Below are 20,993 nucleotides of genomic sequence, written 5' to 3'. Positions count from 1 at the left end.
CCATCAACTCAGTCCAGTTGTTAAAAAAGCTAAGTGTGGTTGAAAATTTTGGTCATTTCCTCCACATAGGAAAGCAGACATGCCACGTTTTATAACCTAGATTGAAAGACATGTCGTGTGTTATCAGCTGCAGTTAGATTCAATGTGAAGGAATTGCCCAAAAAGTTGACACATAGGTGCCACGTTAGCTTATCTAACGATTAGGTTGATGGAATTGAGTAGGCTGCATCAACATTGAAAGTTCGGGTTGTAAAGTAAAACATAAAGTTTTAGAGGGTTGTAAGACAAAGATCTATTTTTTAAGTGGCATTTGTAAAAATATGCCTATAAAATAAAATTAAAAAGCACATTTCAAATAAAGATATTTACCCTGTTTGATTATAAAATGTGCACACATATACACTTTGATTATCTACAGAATATACAGATATATTGACTTTATTTTTGGACTGAATTTCTATACCTAATTTCTTAAAATCATATATTTTTTTGCTACCTTAAAAATACATGATTATAAAATTTCATGTAAAATTCTTCCGAAAACGCAGCAAAGAGAAAAGAAACTAAAAATAAAATAAAAACGTTTACACTAAAAAAAAAAAAAAAAAGACACAAGGCGAGAGACCTTGTGAGAGCTACCGAGAAAGAAGAGAACGAAGAGAGAGAAACACAAAAGAAAGAAAGAAAGAAAGGAAAGAGAGAGAGAGTATTAGCAGCGATCGAGCTACACAGAGAGAGCGAAGTTCGAATATAAATCAGCAACACCAAAAAAAGAAAAAAATAAAGCACTGAAATTTTTCAAAAAAAAAAAGCCGAAGAGAGACAGCGAGAAAGCGAAAGGCAAAGCTCCGAAGTCACTGAGGTTCGATTTCTCTGCAATTCGTCGAGCTCGTTAAGGTCAGAGTTCAATCAATCTCGAAAGCCCTCTCTCACACAAACTCTCCAAGCTTTACTTTTGTTTTTGTTGGTATTTTTTTGGCGCTTCATTGGGCTTTGTTTTTTGGTCTCTATACAATTCGATTTCTCTGCAATTCGAGCTCGGTTTCCTCAGCTTCAATTCGTCCAACTCACTGATCTCATTCCCTCAACTTCAAATTTCGTGTCTTGAAGTTGAAAGCTTGTGAATTGCGTGAAATAAATTCTGGGTTCGGATTGACGTGGGGGGTGTAATTACACGGTTCGTGAAGTTTGTGAGGAGTATGGTTGTCTGGACCCAAATTTTTGGTGATTCAAACTTAGGGTTTTTTATTTATAATGGTTTTCAATAAATTAAGCTTGCTTATGTATCTTTCTGTTGGGATTTAGCGAGCTGTGTACTTGGGTTGATCTCTAGGGTTTTGGTCTTGAGAAGATGAGATTTGGTTTTGCATTGTATGGTTTGTGGGTGGCACAATTTGGGGTCGTTTGTAAATAAGGGTAACGGTATTCCAGTTTAAAATTGGGGTTTTTTTTGGGGTTTTTTGATTTGGTGGATGGTGTGTGCCTCTGTTTGTCCGGATATGCTGAGTTTTGATTATTGATTTGCAATGAATGATATGGACGAGTGCAAATTCTGGGTCTTTTGGCAATAGAAATAACGGTAATTGGCTTCAGGTGGGGTTACTGGGGGATTTGTGGTTGCTTGTAGATGGTGTATGAATCTGTTTGTTGAGAAATGCAACCTCAGCAGTTCTCGAGAATTGATTTGGGTGATTTGAAAGCTCAGATAGTGAAGAGGATTGGGGCCGAGAGGTCAAAACGATATTTTTATTACTTGAATAGGTTGTTGAGTCAGAAGCTGAGCAAGAAAGATTTTGATAAGTTGTGTCACCGGGTGCTAGGAAGTGAGAACTTGCCACTGCACAATCATTTTATACGGTCAATCTTGAAGAATGCATGCCAAGCCAAGACCCCACCGCCGATTCATTCATCGGTTCCTGCAAAACCTGGGATACAAGCTGCAAACAGTTCTCCAAGTAGAGAAGATGGGCAGGAGCAAAGCGGGACCCTTTTTCCAAATCAAAACCAAAATGTACCTGTTTGGACAAATGGGGTTTTGCCAGTGTCCCCGCGAAAGGGTAGATCCGCAATACGTGATCGGAAGCTACGGGATAGACCAAGCCCACTTGGTCCAAATGGGAAGGTAGATAGTGTATCACATCATTCCACAGGTTCAGAGGATAGTGGCGGTAAGGTTATTATGGAAAATGGGGATGCAAATCCATTTGATTATCAGAGACCGTTGCAGCATCTTCAACCACTTGCTGAGCTCCCTGAGAGTGAAAGAGGTGGTGCAGTTCGACGACCCACAGAAAAACCACGGATACACCTCAAAGATCAGGCTGACTTAGCTGTTACTGAAGACGAGGAAGAGGTGGAACAATCAAATGGCTTGAGCTTCTCAAGAAGTCCTTTAGTTGCGCCACTTGGGATCCCATTCTACCCAGCCAGCATAGGTGGGGCCCGCAAAGCTATTCCCGTGGGTAGTAGTTGTGATTTTGTTAGCTGTTATGACAGTGGGGGATTGTCTGATACGGAGACACTTAGAAAACGTATGGAGCAGATTGCTGCAGCACAGGGTCTTGGAGGTGTTTCTATGGAATGTGCCAATATGCTGAATAATGTGTTGGATGTGTACTTAAAGCGATTGATTAGGTCCTGTGTTGAGTTGGTGGGAGCAAGGTCTACAGTAGATCCAAAGAAGAATGCTGCACCAAAGCAGCAGATTCAAGGAAAGGTTATTAATGGCATGTGGCCAAGCAATCACTCGCATATGCAGAGCGGAAATGGGCCCATGGAAGTTTTGCAGGAGCAAAGACCAAGGTGCTCAATATCTATGCTTGATTTTAAGGTTGCTATGGAGCTTAATCCACAGCAACTTGGAGAAGACTGGCCATCGCTGCTGGAGAAGATTTGTATGCATGCATTTGAGGAGTGAAAATACAAAGATATATTCATCCCAAAGTTGTGGTTGGGTCGGTCTGTTCTGGTTCAAAAGTCCTGAAAAAGTGACAATAGTTGTTCGAGATCATTGATACAACTTATTCTAATCTCATTGCCAGGACTGGACCAGATGGTTCCTAAGTGGGTAAAGTTCCGGTTCTTGCAAGATGAAATCGTCTGTTTGAGCATCAAATATCTGTATTTGCTTGCTGCAGAGCCAGGACCGATCCAGAATTATCTAACTTCAACCAATCAAGGGGTGCTTTCAAACTGAACGCCCATGTTTGGTTGTTCTGTTGTATGTTTAACATAGATGCTGCTGTATTTGCTATCACTCCAGATCTCAAGCTTTCAGTGTAATTGCAGCCAGTGAAGAGAACATATAAGAAAATTTTGCAGGGATACTGTTCTGTAGCTCGGTGAGAGGTACAATAGCTTGTGTAAGAGTTGCAGCATGCTCTGTATGTATTTTTAAAATCTGAGAATTGATTGAAATTTCAATATCAATAACACATTGACATCCATTGAACTGTCCTTGATGGCATGAATTTATATTTTTAATGTTTCAACTAAATGACTCTCAAAATATCCAGCTGCCAAAGTACAATCCTCTACTCATTTATTCTCACTGAGATCTTTGAATATGTATTTTACCATTCAACATGCAAAGAATTGTTGTGGCTATATTTCAGCATGCGCATACTCACTCACATTTCTGAAACTATTGCCCATTGATTTTTATTGCTAAGCTGTTTTATTACTCACGGCATTATTCCTGTTAAGAAGGAAATATCTTTTTCTACATGGCCGGGAGTGCAATCTAATTCAGATGTCTCTATTTCAAATTTGACCATTTTTAAAAAACAAGCCGTGAGAGTCACAACCCAGCTTGTTGAATTCGCAGATTCGGCTATGAGGAGTATAAGTAGAAACAAATGAGTAAAATATATCTATAAGACTAGAACTAAATTAAATGGAAAAGGGCAAGTATTGTTAATAAGCAGATTTTGTTGCTACGTCCACATCAAATTCTTGGCATGATTTGAAACTAATCTGGTTCGGGTTTTTGCATGTAAAATATACTTAATATTGATATATGATGTGGCATCGGGCTGCAGATCAATATAATTGTCTGAAATGTGAGTATGGGATATAATGTAGTATCACGCTATGTAATGGATGTTGAAGAAATGGTACAGCGTTAGATATAGTTTTCATATCATTTCTTGAATTATTCAGTCCTCTTACAGGTATGAAAGTTAATTCTTGGATTTGTCACTTTATGCTAATAAACTTAGGCCTCATGTGCTCTCTTTTTCCAATTCATTAACCCCCACCCCCAAATTGTGAAGTGTATGAATTTCTATTTTAAGACTTCATAAATTAGATTTCCCTCCAGTATAAGTTTTGTACAATTGTCTAAAGTATGGATAGTTTATGCTTATTTTTGGTATGGTTGAATTATATCTGAAAAGTTAACATATGATCCCTGTATATCCCTTATTTGTACACAGGTGTACAGATGAATTCTCTTCCACATGCATTTATCTCTAACTCTTCCAGCCTTTTTCCCCCTCCTTTTAAAGATTTTTTTTTCAGTACTAGGTGTCTTAAGCACTGTTATTTTCCAAGCTTGAACTTTGATCATTCTTTTGTGCTAATTCCCATGGTAATTCTGATGAAGAGCATAATCTTTGTACATTCATTTTGTTGTTTCCAATTCTAGTCCTGTCTATAGCTTCTTTAATTTGTGTTTTTAGTCGTATCTATTGTTTGCTGTAATATGTATCACTCTTTTGATAAAACTAACTGACCAATAGCACAACTGATGATGGGTCAGGTCCAGATTTTTTCTTTGGTCAATGGGTCAGGTTTCAGATTGGTTATTCTTGGAACTGCATATTTGGGGGTAGGTTGGGGTGACTGGGTGGTTTTATAGATTGTAAATGCATGAATTCTCAGGCTTAGTTTTGAAAGAGATTATTCTGCAATTGCTAGGGAGCTTCAGATTCATAAGAAGCAGAACTTAAACTTCAGTTTCTCTAATCTTTGTCTGATCAAGTCCTCTTTTTATTGTTGAAATGGCTGCCGCATTTGTTGATCACAACACATACACGTGTATCAGCTTTTTCAGAATGAAATATATGAAAAGTTTCAGTCAGCTATATCTTCTTCTGATGTGACTGTTTGGATGTTGTCTTTGGAACTGTTGTCATTCTGTGTGGGGCAACATACACGTGTATCAACATACATATGCAGTCATCAACTGGTGATATGCTACCGGTCTTCATGGTTGTTTCATGGCCATGGGACAACATAGTTAGCATTATTTAATATCCTACACCACTGCTTGTGCTGGAGTGGAAAAACCTGTCTGAGACGGCTTCATTTGACAATACATATTACCATGGTTGATTGGAAACTATTATCACAAGCCATATATGGACCGGACATCATCACACCCTAATTCTAAAAGACATAACAATTCAATTAAAAGATGATACGTGTCATGATTAAGGACCAATTTTAAAAGTCTTTGCAACTCAGGTTTTTTTTTTTTTTTTTTTTTTTTTAAGGGAAAGGGGAGTTTGTTAGGAGTAATTCTACTGTAGAGCAGGTGCCATAACGTGGACCCACAAATGTTTGTGAGTCCATTTTCCTTTTTTGGTAATAGGCATTGGATGGTTCAATCATCAAATTTAGGTCCAACCAGGGATGCGCTGTTGAACTCATGCTTTCCTCCATGTGGTTGTGCATGAACATGCATGTATTTTACACTTTTACATCTTGCACATACAAAGTACGATATGCGACCATGTTGGAGTCTGGGGTATCCATGTTGGTTTGGTTGTTTGTTTTTTTGGCCAAGGGTTTGGTTGTTTTAAATTAGCATATTCTAGAAAGTTTTAAGAGAAGGTAGAAAGTGAGAAATTTAAGATTATCATATAGTCCTTTCATTTTAAATAATTGTTTTGGTCGAATAAATAATATTATTAATACGGTACTACCTTTTCTTATGTAACAACTAACAAGTTAACAACATTTGACATTTCATACATATTGGTAGATAAAGTATTGTCTTTTGACTTTATAAAATGCTTGCACGACACGGTGAAGTACAACAAATTGAGTACAACCGATGGATCTCTTACACTCAACCCCTAAATGAGAAAATTTATATACAACAGTTGTATCTAAAAATTTGTCCTGGAGCAGGGAGCAACTGCCATCTTCATGAAGTTGAAGGAGAGTTGCCACTCAATTTGAAAACCTTGATACTACAACCTAACATGTCTTTTAGAACATCCATCATCATAGGAAAACGAGGAATGCAAATGTTTTTTAATTAAAACTATACAAAACGGCAATCAGCAGCAAACAAAATATACGTGAAGGAAAATCATAGATTCATATTGCCAATGCAATCAAGGGTTACTTGCACCCTTTAACTTAACTTAATCCTAACTCATTTTCCTGTTATCCTTAACAACTTAGACCAACCTCAAGGAGCTTTAAACACTGATTTTACAACCCCACTTTGAAAATTTGTCCAAGATCAATATCCAATAGCAGTTGTAGTTCTAGACAAACTTCAACGAACTGTCTTTGAAATTGACAGGACGCCAAAGAGAGTGAAATAGTGGTAGCTTAGCTCCCATAGTAGAACGCTTAACCCGACACCACGGGAGAGCTTGATTCTCACCCTCCCACTTCCATGAATAAGAAAAAAACCAGTTGAAAAATAAATGGCAATTCTTTATCTTGACAAAAATCCCATGGCAACATGCAATCTGCCAAAGATACCCTAAGGCTCCAATTAACCATCAAACAAGAATGTAATCACCTTTTTTTTTTTTTTTTTTTCTGAAAGTAAAAGAAAAGGAAACTTATTTGAAAGAACAGCACCACTTTGTATGTATTCACAGTTCCAGAAGTGCATGCAGATTCCCGCTGTAGCACCAACAGCATGGGTTTATTGGTTGAGGAGATGAAAGAGAATTGATATGTACATAAAAAGGGTTAAGAACTAAAAAGGAAGAAGCGCAGCAAGTTTGTACAATGAGGAAGGAAGGTCTTTCCTCCAAAGGGTTTATTAATTAAATTATGGGGAGGGTTGTGGTGGTGATGGTGAGGGTGAGGGTGAGGGTGCCACCGCTGCCTTGCATATAGGGCACCAATTCTTAAGCCGCAGCCACTGGTTTACGCAGACCACATGAAAACTATGCTCACACTTCAACCTCCCAACTTCATCTCCAGCTACATACTCTTCCTGTAAAAGACAGACCAAAAACTATTACTCTCTATATATAAGGAATCAGATCCAAGTGGTGCAACCCAATAACAAAATAAATCAGTTTTGGGGAAGTATATCTGATGATATCCACTCCGAACTTCACGCGATGTTAAATAACATTTGGAAGCATGTTGAGCTAGTTCTAATTTCCAAGTTAAACCAAGGAATTGACTTGGGCTGGTGCAGGTTTAGGGTGAAAAACCACTAAACAAGGCCCAGATGTGCTGCTAGTTATATTTACAAGCAAATGATTGTTTTTGCACCAAAAAAAAAAACATCATAGCTATGGGAAAATGACCTGGCAGATACTGCATTTGACATCATCCTTTTTCCCATCACAGCCTATGGATGCATCTTCTGGAGGTGTAAACTGATAGATGCTTTTCTTAAGGCAATCTGACAATGCTTCTTCTGGCAATGCTGTGCTTACAGTACCCATCCTCTCTTCTAGAGCTAATAATTCCTGCCATCAAAGTAGTGAGATGCTGTAAACTGTAAAGAACAGCTGAAGATAAAAAGAAAGTTGCCCCGAATCATGTTATTCTGAACCCACCATTAGTGGATTCTTCGAATTGATTTATTACAGAGGCATTGATGATAACAAAAGGTCTAGATGCATTAGGACTAAGCCAGGATATTATTGAAACAAAAGGGAACAACGAGAGACAATATGGATAATTTCTATCTAAACTGAATCGCAGTGCAATAACAATAATAGCAAACCTCATATGACATGTTATCAATATCCAGTCTCATGTCTCTATGCTGATCATAGAAGTTTAGGCCATTCAGGAACAAATTGGTCTCCAGGACAAGTATTTGCTGCAATATGAGAAATAACAGTTGAAAAACAAGCAATCAATTGAGTGAAAAAAAAAAAAAAACCCCTCAATAATTAACTACCTCAAATGTTAGTTCTTCATCATTTTCAATCCTCTCAAGTGCCAGTAATACCTACACAATTTTATTAAACAAACAAATTATAGAATGAAAGCAAACTATATTAGTTCTTTGTGAATCTCAACCCAAGGCAACAAGGAAAAACCTTGAACATGAATAATACCACAGAAATGTACATTTTTAAAGTATAGTACCTCTGCAATCCCATCCATGTTGTAGCGCCGCAGACCATTGTGATTCATTAGAGAGCGGGAAAAGCCACCATCATTACCAGCTCGCATAATGCTATGTAAATTCCCACTGCTACCACCTGGTCGACTATACGAATTTGGCCGAATTAAAGGAGCTTCAGCAGATGACTGTTGTGATGAACTAGAAGCATTCAAGTCGATAAACATTTCAGGTTGAGACATATGTTGGCCAACTACAGGGGATCCATTAGCTGATGAATTGTTTCCAGTTACTTGATTAGAAAGCCTTGCCCTCGTGTGACCATTGCCCGTTCTCCGAGCCCTAACTGATGCAACACCATTATCCCTGTTAAGAGGCATATTTCTAGCTCTTCTTGAATCAGAAATTGAGATGCCATGGCTAGAATTGGAGTTTTGTCCTGATGATGACCCATTCATCTTCTTCCCCCTAGCAGCAGAGCTGCTTTCTCCTTCAGAAATTCTTTTCTTCACGGTCTCCCTCCTATTGAGGTTTGAATCTGATGATGAACAACTGGATGGGATAACATCAGATATTGAATTGCATCTTAGATTTTTTAAGCCATTCCTGGTTGTGCTAGCCCGTGTTGTCTGGTTGGTGTTTTTAGATCCCACAGAAACAGAAGAACCCACTGAGTTATCTTGGTTGCGCAGTCCAGATCTCTGACTGAAATTCCTCCGAGATCTTGTATTTGGTGCTCCATCAGAGCTTCCAACATCCATCAAGGTGACCTCGCTAGGTTCAGCACTTTTAGCTTCAGGGTGAAGCCCTCTTTGAATCTTTCCAGGTGGGGGAGCGAGTTCTGAAACTTCTGGATCATCCTGAACACTACTGGTTTCAGATGAATCTGTTTCTAAATTAGAAGATAGCTTTTTGCAAGGTTCTGTAATGGATTTTCTTGTGTTGCCAACAGAAATGCAAGACCTAGAGGAACTTCCAATAATCTCTTTCCCACTTGAAGAAGGGCGGAATGCAGGCCTTGAAGATTTGGCCTTTTCAATTTGAGCACCTTTCACAGAGTTCAATCTTCCACTGCATCCCAGTCGGCTGCAGAGCTGAGTATTGCGGTCTCTGTTTGGGGTTTCTCTCAAAACAAGACCAGATCCCTTTTTAGAGACAAGTCCATCAATAGCTCTTTTACCAGAATACTCATCCATGTATGGTTATTTGTGTCCTTCAATTCTGTAATAACAGTAACATAAATATTTAAAATCATCCAAGTTATTTTCCAAGAAAATGATACAAAACTTCCAAGTTCTCATACATATTGTTAGTGAAAGACGACTTATCATGTAGCATTCAAAGAACCCTTAGTACTGATAATTGGTAATTTCCTTTAAAAGGGAAAAAAAAACAAGGAAACAAGAAGATTGCAGACGTTTCATAACTGAGTCCTAAAGGCTAAAGTACAGATTTAAACAGAACAATATGTTTCATATGTAGACAATATGTTTCATGTGTAGATGCAAAGTTTCAAATGTAAGAAAAAATTATATACAAAAAAGATTCACACCTAAATGAATCACACATGGAGTCATTGATAATGAAATGGAACATATTATCGAATGTAAACCCACAAAATAGGAGGGAAGGGAAAATCCCTAGCATAAATAAACTGAACTTGGAATCCTTATACAATTAAAGTTTAAATTTCAAGTATCTTATTAAATTCTAAGAATACAGGGGACATGGAAGGGGTGCATCAAGATCCTTTGATGACAAACAAAACTGGATGCCAGAAATATTGATCCATTTTATCTGATGGAAGTAATAACCCACTAAGCAGTTTCGTAGTTGTTGTAAATTACATTAGCCAAAAACACACCCCTACTTCTATTCTGATAAAGCTGCTATCAAAATTGCTTTCATCTAGAATAAATCAATTATAAAGGTCTACAACTTTTCTTTACAAAAAAAAAAAAAAAGACATCTGCTGAACTTCAGACATAGATTTCATTGCCATTGTAACATATATTAATTAGCTTACCAGAAATATTTGTATACGCATTATTACATCATACACGATTAACTGTGTTTGATTACTATTTTGAAATATGTTATCAGTACTAATGTCTACCCCACAATAATTTATAGATGTTATGCCCATTATTGAGAATTTATCTTTCCTAAGTCCCAACTTATACAAATCAATTGCAGAACTCAGAGCACTAGCAATACAACAAGTATCAACATGAGCAAAAGTTCTATGCAGCATACAGAAGAACCGATCAAAAAGCTGTAACATGCAGAAAAGGGATGAATAAGGCTGTAACATGCAATGATAATTAGATTGGAGTATGATAAACTCGTGAAGAAGGATTAACAAAGCACAATAAGCATACCAAGACGTCTGCTACCATAAGCTGAATCATTCCTACAAAGACAACCCAGTAATCTTTTTGTGATAGGAAAGAGAACCCCATATTTTGATTTCGTCAAAACATAAAAAGGAACAAATTACGGAGTAAAAAAAGGACCCAGATGGCCACATGCCCATATAATCATACATCATCCCAAAAAAGTGGGTCTCTATGTTTTGAGAGAACGCTTTTTCTTGAAATATATTCTCCACACAATGTTACTACTGAATTTCTATTTTTACAAAAGACTCTCTCCCCGTGATTTAAGGGCTTGCAAAAAAAAAAAAAGCTGAATTTTCTCAAAAATAAAAACCATTGAAAAGGAGAAAAAGAAAGTTATCATTTTTTCTCCTCCATATATATTCCAACAACCCAAACAGTCAAACAGAATTTCACTTTTGGACTTAAATTACTGATTGATGATAAAGAGAAACTAGCAGGTAAAAAAAAATTCATCGATCAGAATTCAACAAAAAGTGATAAGAGGGGAAAAAAACGTAGAATTTGTAAGACTTATTCCGAGAAACCAGACGGAAAATTCACAGAAACAAGACCAGTCTTTGCCAGACGAGAAGGTTGTGAAAATATCAACTCAAAATTTTTCTTTTTTTAAAATGAAAACATAGCGAAGGTGCCCAAAAAAAGAAGAAGATGATGATGAAGAAGAAAACCCACCTATCATATATACCAAAATTGATAATCAAAGAGAACCCATATTCAAAAAATAGAAGAAACCCAATATAATTAAACAATGATTGAATTTGGATATAGAGGCGTCCGAAAAAAGCAAGGTTGATAATTCTCGGTTCTACCTACTTCTTCTCCTTGTTCTTCTTCTTCCTTTGGAACCCAGAAGCGAAAAGGTGAAGCTTTTTAGACTTTAGAGAGACAAAGAGAGGCTCTTCCCTTAGAGAGAGAGAGAGAGAGAGAGAGAGAGAGAGAGAGAGAGGCCAAAACGTCTCAGAGTCTCTGATTGATGCAATCATCCAAAGAAGGCCTAGAGAAGTCCTCTGTCAAAACGGACTCGGTTTCATTTTTGCTCTTTTTTTTTTTTTTGGGGGGGGGTGGGGTTGGGATTTTCTCTTTTCCTGCTTTGGAAGCTTAAGTAGAACCAAGTCACAAACAACAACCAAAGACCAAAGTAGTGCCGTCCTAATGGGAAAGTCAGTTGGGTGGGATGTGAGACGTCGGATCCTAGAGGGTCGGGGATCGACGGATCTGGAGGAGTGTGACGTCATGGTCTAATAGGCACTTTTTGTGGACTGCAAGGAAAAGATGATGGCACTTGCGAAGTTGCGAATGTTGTTAGCATTAACATTAACAATTTTACATTAACCCACACAGCCACAACCAAGTCCAACTTACCCTCTTACTATTATATTTTCTTCTGTTGCTCTTTTTCTTAATTATCGAAATTAATAATGGCTTTAATATAAAAAAATAAGAATGTTTTCTTCTTTTTTTGTTAATCCAAAATTAAGATCATTATTCTTTTTAGTGAATTAAAATTTAAAACCATTATTTGTACCGGAAACAAAATAAATCAAAGTCTTTTTTTTTTTTCTTTCTGAAAAGATCTAGAAGCTATAATTCCAGACTTAGTGTTGGTCGATCAACATATGAGGCTGATTGAATAAAAGTTCTGGACTCCACGACTACGATCCACGTTGTAGAATTTTAACTACTAAAAGCTAAAACTTTGACCGATTGTATATTTTCCTATTTTTATTTTCGACATGATTATTTACTTATGATGCAGAATTCATTACAACTCAGATTTTATATTTTAACTTTCAAATTTCGAGTTTCCATCCAAATTCAAGAGTTAAAAAAACTAAACTTTAAGCAATGAACCTGTATCAATTTCTAGATAATGGAAAAAATTTCAACTGCCAATCAATCGAAGCCTATATCTGTAGCGTGATTCTAAATAGAAAAAACGCTAAAACATATTTGATAAAAGAAACATCGCTCCCCTCCTATACGAGAGTATGAATGAATCTATGTTAAGGGCTGCATGGGTTGCAATTCATGCAATTTTTTTAATAACTTTCTTATGAATGTTTACTAATCTGTAATCGGATTAAGAAAAATTAAATTAAAGAGAAATTAAATTCTCATTGAAGCTGTTTATTAAACTATTTGAAATTAGAGTAGAAATAATATCATGTGAGTATTTGATTACTAAAGTGTTCTTTTCTAAATAAATTATTTATATGCTAATTAATAATATGACGGTATAATAGGAAAAAAAAATTGAATTCTTTCAAAATAAGGAATCAGAATATCACCCCCCACCCAAAAATTCTATTCCTCCAAAATAAGGAATAGAATCTTTGATATCAAGTGGACCCCACTTGTGTTTTTATTCTCATAGAGTAAGAATTGGAATCCAACTCCTATTCTAGAGGAATTGAATTTCGATTACGAATTAGTAAATATGTCATTAAGATAATATTAACCCTAATTCACCCTAACGTACTTAGACCCCGTTTGGGATTGCGGTGGAGAACCCAAAAGTTGCTGTGGATGATAATTCTCAATCACCTACAACAGTTTTGGTGTTTGTTAAAAAAATAAAAAACTGTTTTTCCCCACAATTCTCAACTCCCCACAGCAAAAACAGAAAGCAGGTTTCTAGGTGTTTTTGAAAACTGCAGTGACTCACAGCAACAATAAATATTTTATTTTATCTATAATACCCTCATTGATTTCTATAATTTTTATTTGTTTATTTTAAATTAAAAAATATGTCTATTATTAATTATATTTTATATTGTGATAATTAATTATGATATTTTATTTATACGATTAAAATTATAATATACTTAAAAAAATAATACGCATACTTATTTAATAATGTTGTTCTTAGAAAAATTAATGCTAATAAAAATTTGTAGTCAAAAATTTCAAAAACAAGTAAAAAAACATTTTATTTTTACCAAACAAATAAGTAAAATGCACTTTCAGCATTATGTCCATTTTAGTAATTATACACAGTCACAGCATTTTTATATTAACATTTACCAAACACTTTGATATTATTTTTTACACTCACAACACTTTTGAAAACATAGTTTACCAAACACTCAACTACTTTACTTTACAGCTGACTTTACTTCACAACTGTTTTACTTCACAGCTGTTTTTTCTCACAACAATACCAAACTGGCCCTTAGTCCACTTCAACTCATCTTAGCCTACCCGATCTACTCTAGTTCACATTAGCCTACACCATATTGAAAACTTGATCCCTATATAAGAGTGCGCATACGAGTGCAAATAGTGTTATCTTATTTCGCATAATAATAATTATAGTTTATTAGAAAAGAAGCTTTCCGTAAAAATTAAAATTAGAGTTTTCAATATCAAAGGCCCAAAAGGATTGAATCAGAGAGTCGATAGCAAACCTAAATCTTGAAGATCTGTACACTCCATTTAGAAATTAAAGACCCTTCGAAACCCAAACATGAAACTATTTTCACACAATTTCAGATTTTTATTTATTATCTAGTCGTTTTTTATTTTTGGGTAATTATTTTATTTTATTTTGGTACAATGACAACGATCGCACCACATAAAGCAACATGGAAGTACATATTGTGGGTATGATTTCCCTGCACGTCTTTCATGTGCTTTCCATTGTATCTTTCTCTCATGATCTCATCCATCATCATTAAAAATAAAATTAATAATATTAATAAAAGTAAAACAAAATATAAAAAATAATAAGATAATGATGATGGTGAAAAAGAAGTTTGCTCTAATCTACTAAGTCTCTTTCTTTGCTATGCATGTCGATTTACAAATTAATAAATTATATATCTTTACTGTAATGTTACGTTTGCTTTCTCGTGATATATATATATGCATGCCCTGCATGAGTTTTTTTTATTAAATAAAAAATTATATAACTTGTAGCGTAAATATTATTTTAAAAGAAGGATTGAGATAAGGGCATATTTGCAAATTTCAAGAGACTTCATCTTTATCGTATATTTGAAGAAGCACTGTTTTACCAAACAATATATCAATTCTGCATGTTTCTCAATGGTATCCCTGAATTATTTTTCGAAAATGAAAAACTGTATTTATTTAATTTGTATACAAGAAAAAGTCATAAAAGTTTGAGTAGCTGCATATTAATTTGCCAGATGTAGGATGGAGAGATGATGATGATTAGCTCGTACCCACCACTAGTTGTGATGTAACTTTATGTTCCCTCTTCTTTTGTGTTAGTGATTAACATAATTTTATGAGTTAATTAAGTGATATAGGCTGCAGAAAGAAAAGCTAGCTATGGCACAGTTGGGACTACATGTCTGTACAATTGCACATTAATTAATTATATAAATCCCCATAACTATAAGCAAATAGCTCTGGCCAAGCAAATTAAAATTAATTCTAAGAAATAAATTAAAGCCTAATGTACAGCAATTGGCTTAATGCTTTATGCCACTACATAGTTAGGGCCACATCATATGCTTTTTTATATGATGTTTGTTATGGACAAAGTGTCATGGAACTAACCAAAGCCCCCATCAAACTATATACTAAAATTTTCGGTGGGATAGTTAGATTATATCAATTGTGTAACCATCTACTCAAGCGTGTCGACACATATTTTAATGATAAATATTAATTAATATTTAAAAAAGATATAATTATTAAAACTAAAAGAAAAGGTTCAGACATTTCCTTGAATAGTCGCACAGCTGATGTGGTCGGACTGCCCCATTAGTCTTTATTCCCACAAACATCTTTTACATGTTGCTAGGTGGTGAGCCAATGTTGGCTCTTGTCCTCTTCGGCTTGCACCTAATCTTGATTAATTTAATACTTAATTAAGTACACATATGTACGTAGTCACATTTTAATTAAGTTTGGAACCGATAAACAATATCTAACCGACCAGCACTCTTATAGTCTTATCCAAAATACAAGTAAAGAAAAATAAAATGAAAGAAAAACCCCTTTCCAAGTTCGAAGTACTTTGACTTCCAACCCAACCAAAATAAAAAAGAAAAAGACACACATACAAAGAAACTGCCATGAACTTAGAATTATAAATAGGTGAATATATCTTTTCCTTCAATGTGAAGATGGTGACGAAGTGGGAAGGGAGCCAGAATGTGCGTGTTTGCTTGTTTCCACTTCCAGCAGCATATATACTTATATTAAAAGTTGGATTTTCATTTCCACCAAAAAAAAAAAAAAGTTGGATTTTCATCAAACGGGTGATCATCATAATATTAATTGGAGCTAAAATGGGTCATAAGTTCTCTATTTTTATTTTTTTTAACATTTTAATCTTGGGTCGTAGTTTTATTTATTTATTTATTTGAATCTGAGTTTTACTTTGTACATTACAAAGTTAAGAAGTATGGTATATTCTTGACTTTGATGATGCATATAGTATATTTTTTTTGGTGTTTGATTCATTTAGTATATACAGGTTTCTCATTTAAGTCAGTAATCAATTCAAGAAGGTGATATAGGAAAATCAAAATGAATCAACTTAATTTCAAATTTTAATGGTTTAATCGAAATTCTCATAATATGAATTGAATTGTGATGATATTGTTTCAATTAACTTTCGAATGTCTCATCAATATCAAGAACTAAACGAAAACCCCTTTTCTTTTTTCATTCTTTATTGTGTCAATCAGTCAATGCAATAATTAATGAAACATACCCAACATATACAAAGATTAAATTTGGTTTCTCTCCTTAACTCTGTAATCCTTGGTTTTTAATCTGAATCATGCATTAGAAATCCAAGAGTTTCTCCTCTAGTAAAACCCAAAAAGACATTATAATTCTTAGATTCTAATAAACAATTTAGTTAAGAAACGATCTAAAGGGTGGACATGGTCTAGATTAGTTAAATTTTTGTCCGAAACCCAAAATCGAACCAATTAGTGAATTTGATCGATCAATTTTTTCCAAACTAAAATTGCATGAACCATATGGTTAACGTACCAAACCAAACATATTCATTCATTGATTGGTTTGTGCGGTTTGAAGATAAAGGGGAGAAAATGAAGGAAAGAAAAAGTTATAAAGATATAGAAGATGAAGGCTAGAATGGGGGAGAATGGGTTAGGGGGAGCATAAGTAGCTGAAAAAAATTATTGTATGTGATTGTAATATCATAGGGTATGTTCACGCTGTGTTATCAAGTCACTTAATTTATAATACATGTATAATTTTTGAGGGTATTGTTTAGAGTTTAGGGTTTTAGCTAGATATTTTTTATTATACACGTATTATTATTTAAGTGAATTACGTAACAGTACCTCATCAAGTCAAAAAAATTATTTGGTGTGACGATCACAAACAATAATTTATCATGAGTGGGAGTGGAAATAAAAAAATTTGCTATATGGGATTTAGAGCATATGATCGATATACATGGTTCTATTAAAAAAATGAGTAAAGTTACTCATTTTTTCATATAAAACTAAATGTGTTTATTATGCTATAATCGTGCTATAGATTTTTTAAATTAACTCGGCATTTATAATTTGTATTTTTCGGATCATGTGATATTCATATTTGTATCAAAAAATGATGGATCCAAACCCACCAATTTGTGATATATTTTTGCCGCCTACATTTTATCATATTCCAAAGAAGCTAATAGAAATGTTACGATATAACCAAGATGGAGTTCAAAAAATATTAAATAACAAAGACATTGAAAAGGTCAACCTTTGGCACACATATATGATCACAAAATTAGATGATTGATTTGACTTCATAGCCTCCAACTAACCGTGATTGCCACCACCAACACCACCCGGTTTGATCAGTTGTATCTCCGCGTAATTAACACCACATGTTTTGAGTTGTGCGCACGTAATTCTCGCGCTTCTTTTATTTTATTTTTTTCAGTTTCCTGCAAACCCTCATTTCTCTTCCAATCGCAACCAATTTCTCTCTCTCTCTCTCTCTCTCTCTTCATATATTCATCTTCCATTCCATTTCTTACCTTAAAATAATTCACTCTTAATTCCTTGAATTTTAATTTGCTTCCATCAAGGTACGTTATCTCCCTCCTTTTCTTTCTTTCTTTCTTTTTGTTCCTGCAAATCTACTCTTTCATCAATACATTCTTTTTTGGTTTTTTTTTTCTTTTTTATTCTTAAGTATGGATGAAGCATACATGAGTAACATATATAACATATATTCTGAAGAATTTCTGAATGTTGTCAATTTTCAATTTTTGTCTTTTTTGTTTGCATTTCTATGGACAGTTGTATTGCTGCAAAGATTTTTAGTTACTTAATTACTTGGGCATCAAAAAGATTTTCAGTTACTTGTGTAGGGGATAAACATGCAATGCTTCCATATAGAACAACCTGAGAGGACTTGAATCAGCAAGGTGACAACAAAAACGATAACCCCTAGGTTAGATCATAAACATCATGACCTAAATACAATTAAAACAAAAATATATTAGGATTAGACCCACTTGATTTTACTTTTGGTAGTCTAGAAGGAATAACTTTCTCTTACTCATGGGGGAGATGGGACCCATCTGAATCTAGCCCCATTGGTGTTCTATGCATACAGGCCCAAGTTGGACTAATTCAAAATTTGTGCTAAGCCATTCAATTTGATAAGAATTTGGGCTTAATTCAGTCCTTCAGATTCTTAAATTGATACACAGCAGGATTTGGTCCATACCTGGGCCAACCAGAAGCCTAGAACTGCATATTTACTGTGCGCATCATAAATTCATAATAATAAATTGCACTAACATGCAAATTGATGTACTGGGCCACTTGGCCCACTTCCCATCATCTTCCATGCATTAGCATACGTACCCATTCATATTGTTTTGCAAGATAATGTAAATTAATGGTTTGAAGAAATGGTATCTGAATGTAGAGTTGGTCCACATTTGTGTTCATACACACCAAAAATGTGTTTATACATCCATTACTCGAAGCCAAGATAGCGAGTGCAAACGCATCATTAAGGACAACCTAAATTACTGATTTGAAGGAATTATGCTTGAATGTAGGTTATCCTACAATACCTCCTAATATTGTTACAGAGAATTTATTCCGTTCACATTTGTGCTTATCCACCTTCGAAAAGTATTATGAATACACTACTCTTTTACGTATTATGAATAAACTACTCTTTTACTCACATCTCTCAAAATACTAAAATATTTAATATATTAGCACAACTATTATATAACATGTCAGACTATGAAGTTGGTATACATGATAGTTATGAGAGGCATAGCTGCTAAATTTGAAAGTCCTAGTTCTTTATTAATTTTAAGCATGCTAGATAAACATGCATAATTCTTACATTCTTCATTTTAGCTCATATGATTTCTTTAGATAATATGCAGGGAGATAGGTAGTAGGTAGCATTTGAAATTTCTCATCAGCAGTTGATCAGCCAATTAATCCAACATCATATACATCATATATGGCAACAAAGGCTAGAGAAAGCAGTACTACTACTCCAGGGAAGGAGAAGAAGACCACCACATCATCAACACATTCAAACACTACCACCACTAAAAGACCCACCAAGCCATCCTCCACCACAACCACACCCTCTGATCACCACAAACCTTCTTCAACCTCCTCATCAACACCAAAACAAGCCCCAAACTATCTCAGGCCTACTCTAAGCGCCTCACGCCATGAACCGTCTTCTTCCTCATCTTCTTCTTCTTCCAAGTCCTTCACCACCAAGAAACATGGCCCTGCAGATCAAGACTCTAATAAGCCTAGTGTAAACAGAAGAAGATCTTTTGACAAGCCACCATCTCCTTCAAGACAACACAAGGCCCTGACCTCCCCAGGAAACTCTAATAAGCCTAGTGTAAACAGAAGAAGATCTTTTGACAAGCCACCATCTCCTTCAAGGCTACACAAGGCCCTGACCTCCCCAGGAAAAAGAGATCCACCTCTCAGATCTGTTTCTTTTTCAGCTCCCAAGAGCTCAAGTAGTAGCAGTGGTACTCCTAAACCCATTAGTAAAGGTGCAAAGCCACAGCCTTTGTATGCAAAGAGTGAGAAATTGAAGAAGAGCTCGAGCTCGGTTGCTAGCTCTGTTAAGAAGGGAAGTCAGGGTAGTGGGGTTTCTGCTAATTCAACAAGAAGGGCTCCAAAGAGTCAGGACATAACACAAACACTTAACCTTGAAGCTAATTTGGAAGCTATAGAGTCTTTGGATCACCAGGAGGTTGAGGAGGTGGCAAAGATTGAGTGTGAGGAGGATCAGAAAGTTGTTCTTCCTGACCCAAAAGTTGAAGACTATAATGGGCATGTTGATCATGGTGTGGATGGTGATCAAGCTAACAGTGGTGAGGATGAGAAGCTCAACAAGCCCAGTGAAGTGCACAGTGAAATTTCCAGTGTTAATGCAGCAGAGGAATTGAAGGAAAATGTGAATGACAGAAATGAAGAAAGTACTGGGAATGTAATATCAACCCAAGAAGAGAAGGCTGGTGATGGTCATCAAAATGTAGGGGGGGAGAATCAGAACAAAGAGGAAAAAAGCAGTGAGAGTCATGAGGGTTCTGAGAATCAAAACCCAGAAGAGGGTTTGGGAGTTAGTGAGGAAACTTCAAAAGATGAGGTGAAAGAAGATGAAGGGAAAGAGAGTAGTGGTCATGAAGAAGACATTAATAATGGTGGTGTTGAAGAAGAAGCAAAGGCAGTGGATGACAAGGAAGTGGAAGATCATGTGGATGGTGGGGTTGAAGAAGCAAAGGCAGAGGAATCAAAAGCAGAGACAAAAACAGAGGAGGCAACAGAGGCAGCACCAAAGCCACAAGTTTCTGCAGCAGGTGGGTCACAAGGGAATAAGAAGGAGGCTGCTCCTGCTGCATACAATGATGTGATTGAAGAGACTGCAAACAAGCTTTTGGAGAAGAGGAAGAACAAGGTGAAAGCTTTGGTTGGGGCATTTGAGACTGTCATAGATTATGAATCCAAATGAAACAACCATATATAGTGTTCTTTTACAAATCAGAGTCAGCAGAGTCAGTACACTAACACACACACACAGATATATATGTACATTGATATATACAGTGGGAGGGTGTCCTTGAGTTTTTTTTTTTTTTTCCCTACTGAAATTTGTTGATATTGTACCTGTCTAATTAATGTTAAAGCATATGATAATCTGTACATTAATTATGTACTCTTTCTATTACTTTTCTTTATGAAAGTTTCCAGCTCTAGCGGTAAAATACTTATCTCTACTTCCACGAGTAACTCTGCACAACAGTGCAGGAGTGCAACATGGGACTTATTTATTTACTGTAT

The 20,993-nt window shown here is 35.5% G+C and overlaps 3 protein-coding genes across 6 annotated transcripts; 2 read left to right on the top strand and 1 right to left on the bottom strand.

Moving 5' to 3' along the window:
* The first annotated feature begins 670 nt into the window (after positions 1-670).
* On the top strand, positions 671-3,472 carry LOC147278981 (uncharacterized). The gene has a single exon (XM_086251054.1). The coding sequence runs from the start codon at positions 1,655-1,657 to the stop codon at positions 2,915-2,917; it is 1,263 nt and encodes a 420-aa protein (XP_086107180.1). The 5' UTR covers positions 671-1,654; the 3' UTR covers positions 2,918-3,472.
* Positions 3,473-6,876: 3,404 nt separating this feature from the next.
* On the bottom strand, positions 6,877-11,712 carry LOC147278980 (uncharacterized). Of its 4 annotated transcripts, none has more exons than XM_086252489.1 (6): positions 11,499-11,712; positions 8,311-9,508; positions 8,120-8,170; positions 7,940-8,038; positions 7,515-7,679; positions 6,877-7,192 (listed from the first exon to the last, which is right to left on the bottom strand). In XM_086252489.1, the coding sequence occupies exons 2-6, from the start codon at positions 9,481-9,483 to the stop codon at positions 7,025-7,027; spliced, it is 1,656 nt and encodes a 551-aa protein (XP_086108615.1). In that variant the 5' UTR covers positions 9,484-9,508; positions 11,499-11,712; the 3' UTR covers positions 6,877-7,024. The 4 variants fall into 4 exon arrangements, with proteins under 4 accessions (XP_086108615.1, XP_086108614.1, XP_086108616.1 ...); XM_086252488.1 differs by having other exon boundaries at positions 11,503-11,712; XM_086252490.1 differs by having other exon boundaries at positions 11,362-11,501.
* A 5,957-nt stretch (positions 11,713-17,669) lies between these two features.
* LOC147278979 (calmodulin-binding protein-like protein) lies at positions 17,670-20,691 on the top strand. Its single transcript, XM_086251977.1, has 2 exons — positions 17,670-17,731; positions 19,061-20,691. The coding sequence occupies exon 2, from the start codon at positions 19,141-19,143 to the stop codon at positions 20,662-20,664; it is 1,524 nt and encodes a 507-aa protein (XP_086108103.1). The 5' UTR covers positions 17,670-17,731; positions 19,061-19,140; the 3' UTR covers positions 20,665-20,691.
* Positions 20,692-20,993: the final 302 nt, after the last annotated feature.

Source organism: Dryas octopetala, chromosome 7 (assembly GCF_963921425.1).
Source record: "Dryas octopetala chromosome 7, drDryOcto1.1, whole genome shotgun sequence".
NCBI classification, from domain to species: domain Eukaryota; kingdom Viridiplantae; phylum Streptophyta; class Magnoliopsida; order Rosales; family Rosaceae; genus Dryas; species Dryas octopetala.
This window is presented reverse-complemented; position numbering and strand designations above follow the sequence as displayed.